At 35.2% G+C, this 12,134-nt stretch overlaps 1 protein-coding gene across 4 annotated transcripts in view; it reads right to left on the bottom strand.

Moving 5' to 3' along the window:
• Positions 1 to 12,134, bottom strand: part of Kmt2e (lysine methyltransferase 2E (inactive)) — a 66,770-nt gene that overhangs the window by 28,565 nt on the left and 26,071 nt on the right. For all 4 annotated transcript variants that reach the window (XM_057758669.1, XM_057758668.1, XM_057758665.1 and 1 more), the window contains 4 exons: positions 10,114 to 10,194; positions 5,897 to 5,955; positions 4,320 to 4,492; positions 2,201 to 2,239 (listed from right to left, as the gene is read on the bottom strand). In XM_057758669.1, the coding sequence (XP_057614652.1) occupies positions 2,201 to 2,239; positions 4,320 to 4,492; positions 5,897 to 5,955; positions 10,114 to 10,194 (352 nt within the window). The remainder of the gene's footprint in view (positions 1 to 2,200; positions 2,240 to 4,319; positions 4,493 to 5,896; positions 5,956 to 10,113; positions 10,195 to 12,134) is intronic.

The raw sequence follows: 12,134 nt of genomic DNA on the forward strand, positions 1-12,134 counted from the left end.
AAAGAGTGAAAGGCAATGAGAATTTAGCTCAGTGACAGAATATCTGACCCATGCACAAAGCTTGAGATTCAATCTCCAGTGCTGGGGGAGGTGGGAGTGGAGAGTAACACACCACAAAAATGTACCAACAGCTCATCTGCTACGTAAGTAATCTTTATTACAGCCCTTTTCTATGATGAGCAACAAATAGTAATATGCTCATCAACTTTGATGGAAATAGGCTTATTCTATCAACAGTGATCTTATGTGACACTGGGGATGTACAAAGCAGTAGAATGCTCGCTTTGTATGTATAAGGCCCTAAATCAAATGACCAGCACTCCAAAAACATATATATACTAACAAAGTCATAATATATTATATAAATATATACATATATTAAGAATTAAATGGATATGTTATGTATATCCATATACATTAGTGATAAATTATTTGATGAAGATTTATGAGCCACAACTTTATACTAAAGGAACAAACTCAGTATTAAATTATTTTTTAATTATCAGCAACAATCTACTAATAACTTGATATATATCTTTAATACAGCTCTTCAATCTTATAAATTTAACTCAAGAATTACTGGAGATGTAATGCTTTTGAAAATTTCCATTTCCTAGTCACTTTATGTAATGAAGGGAACTGTTTCAGTTCTGGAAAAGGTATCACTTCCTTTTTAAGCCTAGTATTCAATTAGATAAAATAGAAAAAAAAAAGAATTCTAGAGTACTGGTAATTAAAAATGTTTAAAAATTTTATTTTTATTTAATGTGTATAAATGTTTTGCCTGTATATATGTAAATGAACCATGAGTATGCAGTGCCCATGGAGGGCAGCAAAGTGGGGTTAGATCCCCTAGAACTGACACTAAAACAGCTGTGAGCCATGTGGATGCTGAGACCTGAACCCAGGTCCTCTCCAAGGACAGCTCATGCTCTTAACTTCTGAGCCATCTTTTAGTTCCCTAAGAAAACTTTTTTAAAAAGTTCAGACTTCTTTACTCTGTTAGAACAAATTCAAGTAACAAAAAAGTAGGTAACTCTCTAATATTCAGAGAACATTTGAACGTGCAATATAAACATCATATAATGTTCTTGAGAGAGAATTATAAAATTATTTAAGAGTAATCATTTAGAGAGTACTGATATATAGAATCTAGAGAGTACATATCAGAAATGCAGTATAATAATTATTGTGTTTCATATTATAGGAACAAAAAGTACTGTAATATATTCATTGTGTCTTAATACTAAGCCAGAAATTTAAGAAATTAGTGCTAGGTGTGGTGGAAACTCTGCACTTAGGAGACAGGAAAGATGACCACTGAAAGTTTAAGGCCCACCTGGTCTACATAGCAAGTTCCAGGCCTGTCAAGGCTACATACAAAGCAAGACCCTATCTCAAAACAAAAGCAAAAAATTTTTTTTCCTTTATTACCTAGCTCAGACAGATACTTCTAAAACAGTATAAACCTGTGTTTATAGAAAAAGCAGAGGTGGAGAGCCTTGTTTCTGCTGGGAATTTAAGCACCCCAAAAACTCAAGGATATAGGCTAATAATTCAAAATCTGTGACTAGTTGTATTACCAACAAGGGACTATAATGATTTTATAGTACAGTATTTAGCTTGATTACCGCAGAATTCCAACTGCACTTTTCGGTGTGACTCTGGATTAATGTGTAGAGTATAGTAATAAACCTTAGTAGCATCAGAGACATGAAATACAATGACAAATGGAATTATTATACTTTTTAAAAATTATTTTATTTTTCTTTTATGTGCACTGGTGTTTTTGCCTGCGTATCTGTTGGTGTGAAGATGCTGGAACTCCTAGAGTTGCAATTATAGACAGTGGTGAGCTGCCATGTAGATGCTGGGAATTGAATCCAGGTCCTCTGGAAGACCAGTCAGTACTCTTAACTGATGAGCCATCTCTCCGGCCCCCAATTATTCCAATTTTAATATTGGTATCTATATAACAATATTAAATACCCTTCTTGTTAATACGGTAACAATGTCAATAAACTGTAAGAGTGATTTATTAATCCACTTAGAAGTTTAAGGCCCTACTTCTTGTAAATGTACTAAGCAATGAAATAGCAGACACCATAGAGCATAAAGTACCAACATAAAGAAGGAAGCTACTCAGCAAGCTCTTGATTCAGCACTAGTTAACAATAATGCCTTAATTTAATATAATTACCTTGACTCTTGATGATTTCCTAGATCCTTCACGAAAGGCCTAAAATAAGTGTGGAATTCTGAGTTAGTTTTTTGCTTTTGTTTTTTAATTGGATATAACTAAGAATCAACTGAATGCTTCAGTGATAATGTGGCAACAACAATAAAGCTAAAACAAGGGGAATTAAGAAGTAAATAAAGAATACTATTCTACCACAAATATAATGCAAACAATTTAGAATAATAAAGTGTGTTTATAATGATGCTAAGATGAAAACTTCAAAATATTATTTGTGGTAAATATTATAAGCATCAAATTATATAGGTGAACTGCACTACCAGACATTGGGGACTTGGACTAAATTTGTAATAGCACAAAGATTAAAAATATACTAAGACATTTCAACAGAAAACTCAACAGAGCTATTAAGAATAAATTGGCCGGGCGGTGGTGGTGCACGCCTTTAATCCCAGCACTTGGGAGGCAGAGGCAGGCAGATCTCTGTGAATTCGAGACCAGCCTGGTCTACAAGAGCTAGTTCCCTATGACTTCAAATTTTAAAGCCTGAATATTGGCTATGTTGCTGAGACACACACACACAATCAAGTAAGATACAAGTTTGGTGCAGAAGGAAACACAAAGGAAAACGGTATTTGGTACACATGGTGGAGCACACCTTTAGTCTAAGCAACTAATAACAAAATAAGGCAAAATATGGCTGAGTACTAGAATAAAAGGCTCAAATGTCATGACAGGATGCAAAAAAAGATTTTATTTGCTGAAGAAAAGCAGCATTCCTGTTAACTCAGTCTAGTAGTTTAAAATCGGAAAAAAAAATGCAAAAGTTCACCATTTCAAATGGTGAACATGAGCAGTGTAATAGAGATGTGGTTATGAACTGTGGGTGCCTCTAGTAACATCTGAACTGTCTAGACTGGGTAAACAGAAAAAGAAGCAAAATAAAAAGGAATGGACAAAGACTTCAATAGGTACAGAAAGATAAAATTAGAAAATGAAAAACTTTAAAGTACATTATTATTACTGAAGAGAAAACAAAACAAACAAAAACCCCCTTGATTTTAAAGCCATAACAGCTATATGTAATCGATTTTTCCATAGTAATGTAGTCAATGTGAAAGTCTTTTACCAATAGTCATGACACTTAATGGACACATTCTGAGAACTGCATTATTAAGTTATTTTGTCCTTACTATTAATAATTTTTAAATTATTTTGTAATTATTGTAAATACTATAGAAAATATGTACATATGATTATGAGATATAACCTATGAACCTAAGCTACACATGGTATCTATCATTTCTAGTCCTGGATATAACCCTGTACATTATGTTTCTGTGGACAATTGTAACCTAATAATAAATATTTGCATGAAAATAATGATAAATATTGTATGTTGCACCGGGTAGTGGGGGGTGCATGCCTTTAATTTTAGTACTTGGAAGCAGAGCCAGGCATTGTGAGTTCGAGACCAGCCTGGTCTAAGTGAGTTCCAGGATGGCCAAGTATACCAGAGAAACCCTGTCTTAAAAAAAAGTATATTTCTATATCAAAACATAGAAAAGGTACATTAAAATACTTGAGAAAATGTCTTTACTTTATAATCTGATAGGGTCATGAATGCATTTGCTGTCATTGAGAATCTGAAATTAACAAATTTAATGAAACATATAAACTATAAAGTCTATAAACTGCTGTCTGCCGTAGACCTTAGGGCTCATATAATAAAATTCAGAAAACAAAGAAATTCAGTTCAGTAGGAAGCCTTTATTGAATATTATCCAAAACTAAGAGTTATAAGTAATCAAGCTTCCTTACCTGGCAAGTTATTATTTCTGTTTTCAAACAGTCTGCTCTGCCTCAATCCAGCATTCACAATTCTGTCATTCATCTTATTATACAATGAATCCAAAGCAATAAGCAAAGTTCTTTTGTGATCCATGTCAGTCTTTAAAATGCATTGCAATTTTTAAATACTTAATTTTTTTAAAATAAATTTTTGTGAGGACTTTCTGTATATTTTGCTGCCACCCATGTTCTCCCTGTATTAATTTCTTGCCTGTAACTCAGCTCCTATCAGCTTTATCTACTCATCTGAAATAAACAAGGCAAAACGTACTTTTTTACATTTTGAAAAGTTTTGTTCTTTCTCCCCACTTTTTTTCCTCCTTTTGTCAGTGACCTTGGGAAGTCTGGCAGCAGCTGAGGTGACGGACGTGGGAGCGTGCGGAAGCGCAGTGTGCAGCTCCACGGGGACTTCGTCGCCGCTGTCGGTTGCGCTGGTGTCTCCATCTTCAATGAAAACAAAGGCAGCACACTTTAGTACTCTGCTTCAGGCAGGGAAAGAGAGCAGCCCTACACCGGACAGAGTCATTGCCTTGTTCCTAAAGGAAACACATGTTCTTACTTCACTTGCTTAAAAATACACTAAATGCAAGCTAAATGCTTTTCTTACACATTGCATCTTTAAAGGACAGATGCCTGATGACATACTCTGGTGTCTCAAGAAACTGGCACTAGGACACATGACTAATCAAACTCAATTTTCTTGGTAGGAATTCAGTCATATCTATAAAATTTACTCACTCAAATGTTCGTCTGTCATTCCATTAAATAGCTAAAGTACAAAAGCAAACTTATACACCTCTGTCCAAACAAATGAACTTTTCACAACAACAAAACAAAATAACTGGAAACAACCCACAATGTCTACCAAAGAGCAATGGCTGAATAAAAAAATTATTATTTCAAACTGGTTGTGCTGGATTTATATTTAATCCAAAATAAAATGTGACAAGCTGGGGCAGCGTGGCACCTGTCCTAAAACCAACACTTGGGAAGGAAGAGGCTCACCCAGGACGAGACAGGCCTGTACTATGCACGACATCACTGAGTCACATCAGGACAGTGATGGGACTGGGCTAGTGAGCTCAGATCAACATTGGCTAAATAAAGGACCTATCTCAAAAACAAAAATAAAAGAAAAATCCTAAACAGAAAAGTTGTAGCATATATAAAATTAATAAATAAAAATTAAAGAAATACTATCTCATTAATATCATTCTGACTAATATACTTCACTTTTTTTACCTACATATGAGAACAAAAGTTAATTTAAGCTTCTTATTTGCTTTGTTCTGGTTTCTTATGTCTCCTAAAATACGAACATGCATATTCTGTAATCAAAAAAGCCTATACCTGAGATTATAAATAAGACATACACTCAAAATATAACCAAAAGGTGCTGTAGGCTGTAGAGATGGATCCGAGGCAAAGAGTACTAGCTGCTCTTCCAGAGGAGAGGAGTTTGATTCCCAACACCCATATGGTAGCTCATAACTGTCTATACTTCAGTCCTAGGGGATCTAATGCTTCCTCTTCTCCTCTTCTCCAGACACACATGTTGTTCACAGACATACATTGAGGCAAACGGGTGTTTTTATATATAATTAAAAATATTCAGACCGGCCGGGCGGTGGTGGCGCACGCCTTTAATCCCAGCACTTGGGAGGCAGAGGCAGGCGGATCTCTGTGAGTTCGAGACCAGCCTGGTCTACAAGAGCTAGTTCCAGGACAGGCTCCAAACACCACAGAGAAACCCTGTCTCGAAAAACCAAAAAAAAAAAAAAATATATTCAGACCATTTATTTTCCTAATCATACTAATTTTAGTTTAGAATAGTACTTTTTTACATACCCGACATATTTTCTCTTTTCCTGCGTTGTAGTAGCACCGCTCTCTCTTTATCCAAATTCCTATATTAAAACATTCATTAACATGTTTCTCATCAAGCTTCCAGAAGCTTAGATATGAAATGTTTTACATGTGATGCACTTCATAATTTATGTTTTTAGTGAATAACAAAATACATGCAGCAGCCCTGATAGATTATTTATGATCCAGTATACATAGACATTTCCTATACATTTATAGAAACAGTAGATATCAGCTAAGTTATCCCATTCCATATTCTATTAAGAAAATGTTTACCTATGAAGTGAGCACATTTTTCAAATTCAAATTTATAGCAAAGAAAAAATCTGAAAAATAAAACTCCCATTACAAATGTAACTAAAACAAATTGTTTTAAATAAATGTATGAGTAAATTAGTACATATTATACATTTCCCTATGCCTTAAATTATTTCTCTGACTTATGTTTATTTTTAGACAGGGTCTCACTAAGTAACCGAAACTGGCTTCAAACTCTGTTTTAGCTGTCCTCTTCTGGGGTTACAGTTGTATGCCACCACATCCACTTCATTTCTACTCAATAAATACTGAAAGACGTGATGGGAAGCAGAGCCATAAGATCTCCATGAGTTTGAGACCAGCATGATCTGAAAAGTTCCAGATCAGCTAAGCCACATCGTGAGGCCATCTTAAAAGAAAAAAATAAATGAATAAAAAATAAAACAATTCCTCCCCATCTTTGGGCAGTGGTGGCACACCCCTTTAATCCCAGCACTCAGGAGGGAGAGGCAGGTGGATCTTGGAGTTCGGGGCCACCCTGATCTCCAGGAAAACCAAGGCTACACAGAGAAATCCTTCCTCAAAAAAAAAAAACAAAAAAATAAACAAGTAACAAAAACAAAAGAATCAATTGAAAAAGGTCTGGAGTAGAAAAAATAAGGCAGAATTTACACTTACTTGAAATACCTTTTATATATTTGATTTTAGTATGACAATTATTTCTTACAATGAACTATGTAACTGCAAAAGTAAATTTTTTAAAAAAGCAATTCTTAACATTAAAAACAAACTCAAACTCTGAGTAATAGTGCATATCTATAATTCTAGTACTTGGGAGACAGATGTAGGAGGATCAGGAGTCCAAGTTCAGCGAAGGCTATGTATGACTCTCCCTTCACAAATCAACCAGCTAGCTGGGTTATTTGTATATTCTTGGTATAAATATAAGACCACATTAACCATTTCAGAGAAATTTCATGGTCTCATTCATTTATTGATAGCCTAATGTGAAAATCCTATTAAAAATATTTTATAAACAGTCTCACAAGGTGTTACTACTAGGAAAAAGTAGGTAAGGATATATACAAGTTATCTGCATTATTTTATGTAAATCTTCAATTAATTTAAAAAAAGTAACTTAGAAATGCAAAAGAATAATAGTTCAAATAAAACTAATAATCTGAACAACTTCAAGTGTGTATCTAATTGGCACCATATCTACATAGTGACATTCTTTTCAGGGATTTTAAATATAATAAATTGATTTTAATATCCATTTGTGATATAGTCCAATTGAGTAATTATGAAATCCTAATTACATTATTCTTTCTTATGGAGAAACTGGGTAAAAAGATGTATTATAAGAACATACAGACAGATGTAGTCCAGTGGGGGAGGAGCTTTTAATTGCAGCACTCAGGAGGCAGAGGCGGTTGGCTCTCTAAGTTCAAGGCCAGTCTGGCCTATAGAGTTCCAGGACAGTCAGGGTTACAAAGAGAAATCCTGTCTCAAAAAACCAAATCTTGTGTGTGTGTGTGTGTGTGTGTGTATACACACACATACTCAAACCTTATTATATATTACACAACACACACATATATATAAGAATAAAATTTTGTATTCTTAACTTTAACTGCAAATATAAGTATTAATTCATTGTTTTTCAAAACAGGGTTTTTCTGTGTAGCACTGGCTGTTCTGGAACTGGTTCTGTGACCAGGTTGGCCTCAAACTTGGGAGATCTGCCTGCTTCTGCCTCTCAATTACTGGGACTAAAGGTATGCATCACTATAACCAGCCTGCATGTATTTTGTCTTTAAAAAAAATAAAATAAAGCTGGGCATGGTGGTGCACGCCTTTAATCCCAGCAGAGGCAGGTGGACCTCTGAGTTTGAGGCCAGCCTGTTCTACAGTGTGAGTTCCATGACAGCCGAAGATACACAGAGGAACCTTGTCTCAAAAATAAACAAAAAAAGTGTTTCAAAAAAATAAGACAAAACAATTAGTAATTACTGAAGTGGGGGGCAGAATGTGCGTAGAACCTTTTTAAAGGAGGTGTGTTTGTGTTATTATTCAGTGTATATATGTTCATTTGTAGCACATAGGTGCACATGCATGGAGAGGGCAGAAAACAATTTCAAATCTCATCCTTGGGAACACCACCTACTTCCTTTCAAATGGTCTCAAATTTCCTAGAGCTCACAAATTAACCTGCACAGGCTTGGCCAGTGAGCCCCAGGGATCCTCCTGTTTCTGCCGCCCCAGTGCGAGGGTTAAGTCATGCCATAAAATGCATCTTTTTAATAAGAGTTCTAGTAGATTAAGCACTTTACCAAGGGATTTTCTCAACCAATTTTATTAGGTTTTAGGTATCTATAATGAAAAGATTATTTGTTGTTGTTGATGATGATGTTTGAGACAGGGACCCCAGGAAGTATAGTCTGTCTTCACACAAACTTGCTGTGTAGTCGAGCTGGGCCTTTAACCCAGATCCTCCTTCTCCACTTCCCAACCGCAGGGATTACAGTAATTCCTGCCCTTTGCCTGGCTCCACAATAATGAATTTTAAAAAACAAATCAGACAATGGCCCATTTGGTCACCTGTTCACCCTCACCCTTGAAAGTGCCTCAGTTTACCAAGAAATAAATTGTCTGTTTGTTTTCCAGGCTACATTCTGCCTTCTTACCAGATCTCATCTGACAGAAAACCCAAGACTAGGAAACCAAGACCAGAACAAGATCCCAGAAACATCTGTTTTTCTGTCCTGTTACAGTTGTCTTTATATTCCTGTGTATAATTCCTGTATATATTCCACGGGTTGAGACTGTGGGATCCCCTGCAATTTCCTTTCCACCTACGTCTCTCCATGTTTGCACTCTTGGTACACATGCACTCCTGTCTCTTGCTTCATTCATGTTAACGTAACTCAGATACTCTTTTTCAAAGGTAGTATGTGGACAGCTTCCTATCATATTTTCTGCCATGTAACAGAGACTTTCCTGTGACTATAAGTTCTAATAGACTGTGGAAAGATAAGTGGCTTTCTTTTTTTTTTTTGATTCCTACTGAGCTCTCCAGAACCTTACAAGAAGAAAATTTCTATGTGAAAGAAATATTGTACCTTTACTATGTGTTTAAAAAAAAAATTTTTTTATGGAAGTTGAATCTGCACACTACACACAAACCCAGCAAATTCTGTCTGTAACTAGGAGGGTGCTCTGATAATTCATTTGGGGCAAGGGTAGAAGAGGGGTACCAGGATTGAACTCAAGACCTCTCACATGCTAGGTAAGCATTCCATCTCCATAAAGTTACATTTCCTACTCCCCTTTTCTGGGGTGCTCAAACTTGAACTCAGTTGTCTCGGGTATGTATATTACACAAGCACATTACCACTGAGTCACATTCCTCCTCGCTATATTTTTCTGCTTTTATTTAGAGGACAATCACATCCCTCTAATGACTGCCAAAAAGATGCCAAACATTTAGAAAATAAACCATCATCATCTTGATCACTAATAAAGTTAAAATTACATAGTGAACTACAATGCACTTATCAATGAAAAAAATCTTGATTTAGGTTTCAGGTTAAAAAATAATAAACACGCCGGGCGGTGGTGGCGCACGCCTTTAATCCCAGCACTCGGGAGGCAGAGGCAGGCGGATCTCTGTGAGTTCGAGACCAGCCTGGTCTACAAGAGCTAGTTCCAGGACGGCTCCAAAGCCACAGAAAAACCCTGTCTCGAAAAAAAAAAAAACCAAAAACAAAGAAAAGAAAAAATAATAAACATAGGTGGAAAAAATTTTAAAAAGAAGTACCTTCTTAAAGGGTACTTTCCAAGAATTAATGGGATTTTATTCATTTGAAACTCATGAATAAATTTCTGTGGAAGTTTTTTCAGTGAAATAACTGGTACTCTTATCACGTCTGATAACTTACCTGGGCTGACAGCGTTCACACAGGTATGTGTCAGGGATGTGCTGCCGGTCAATCCCCATGCAATCAATATGTTGCCAAACACTTAAAAAGAAAAAAAAAAATAACAAAAGCAACAGAAAGCATTAAGACCATCCAAAATTAAGATGTAATATTCTACCATTTAAGAGGTACCAACTTTGAGCTTAGTACACACTAAAATGTGTTCTCAGGCAGAAAAATTTTAAGATGCAAAAATGGCAAATACAGAATGCATAAATTAAATTTCTGAAGGAAATGCAATTTAAAACATAAAGAGTAACAGTTGAAAATGTTATTACAAACCTGAAGATGTTAACACTAAAACCCCTAAATAATAATCAGTGTGATAAGAATCTGATTTGGGAACACAGGAAGGAAAGGTATCACTGGAACACTTACTAATTACCAGCTATGAGAAGATGACCAACGGTGGTCAATATACACAAAAAACTTTTTCGAGTTCAAGGAAAAGTAGCAAAGCTGGATTACATCTTCTGTTAACATTTAACAATTTTGGTAGCATACAGTATTAATTGAAAGATAAGGAAACAGAAAGAATTAAAAAAGACTTCTAACATTTATACTTAATAAAGAACAGAACTAAAATAATTCCAAAAAGGTCAAAGAATTCAAGAGGCATTCCATTGGAAAGAAATTCAACTTAATTACTTTGGATGGAGTATACGGACACCTTGAAGTAAACTTCTAAATATATTGTTACTGATAGAACCTCAAGTACCTGAAAGTGATATACATTCCTCTTAAAAAAAAAAAAAAAGGCAAAAAATTACTATCTATTCCTTACACACAATCATCCACTTTTTAAAAAATTACATGTGTGTGTATGAGTGTGCCTGTGTGTGCGCACATGTCATAGCCCAAGTGGGGAGGTCAGAAAACAGCTTTCTGAAGTTGGCTCTCTCTTCTACCATGTGGGTCCCAGAGAACAAGCTCAGCTTGTTAGGCTGAGAAGCAACCACTGAGCCATCTCCCAGACAGCCCTATGATGTCACTTCTAACAAAAACATACTAAGTGGTACTGTGTTATTCTTTACTTCTCAACTGAGAACCTCAAGAAGATTATATAACAAGTTATGTTAAATTATGTCATGCAGATAATAAGCAAAGCTAGACAAAAAGAGCAGAGTTTTAGATGTCTGAAGTCAAAACGCTGAATATGGGCAATAGGAACATTGAAAAACCAAAAAGAGATGATATAAAGAGAGGTAGAGAAAAGTTAGTCCTTGGAGAACAACATAGGCTGAATACAAAAATGGAGGGTGGGTCAGAAACAGACAGACACTGAGTCATCATAAGAGTCAATTCAATGTAAATACCTTGAATCATCCAAATACTGGGCCTTCAACAACATGTAGGTAGTTAGTAACCTAAGGATACTGCAGGGATGTCTAAGAATGATAACCATTTAGTACATGTCCTTCTGACTAACTGGATCAAAAGAAAACCAACCCTTATTCTTTCAATAAAAACACTGCTACATTTATCACATTAGATGAGATTGGCTACAGGAAAGTTCTTTTAGATAACTAAATACAGTAAGAATGGATATTTTCTAAGCCGGCAGAAACACATCCCCAAAGTCATTTAAGTTTTGCAAATTTCCCTCCTCAATAAATTTACCAAAGTCATTATTTACATTAATATCACAGGTAAAGAGAATTTATTTCTAAATTTTAAAAGTACCATAACATATTATTAGTAAAATAAAATTATTTAAAATCTTCCACTTAAAACCAATTTCACACTCTACATTCATATCCTACTTATTGACAGAGATAAATGAATCTTTTGAAATGTACACATGCTACTATCAGTAACAACCAAAAGCTGATCATTTACTCTAACAGAATAATTTACAAACAATACAAATTGACAGTCAACTCTCAGCTGCAGTTTAACTCACTTTCAAACATGGATTTATACAGCCATGCTACATACACCAAATCAAATAATGAAGCTATGCCATAAGGACCAGGAAATTC

Source organism: Chionomys nivalis, chromosome 26, assembly GCF_950005125.1.
Source record: "Chionomys nivalis chromosome 26, mChiNiv1.1, whole genome shotgun sequence".
In the NCBI taxonomy this organism is placed as follows: Eukaryota; Metazoa; Chordata; class Mammalia; order Rodentia; family Cricetidae; genus Chionomys; species Chionomys nivalis.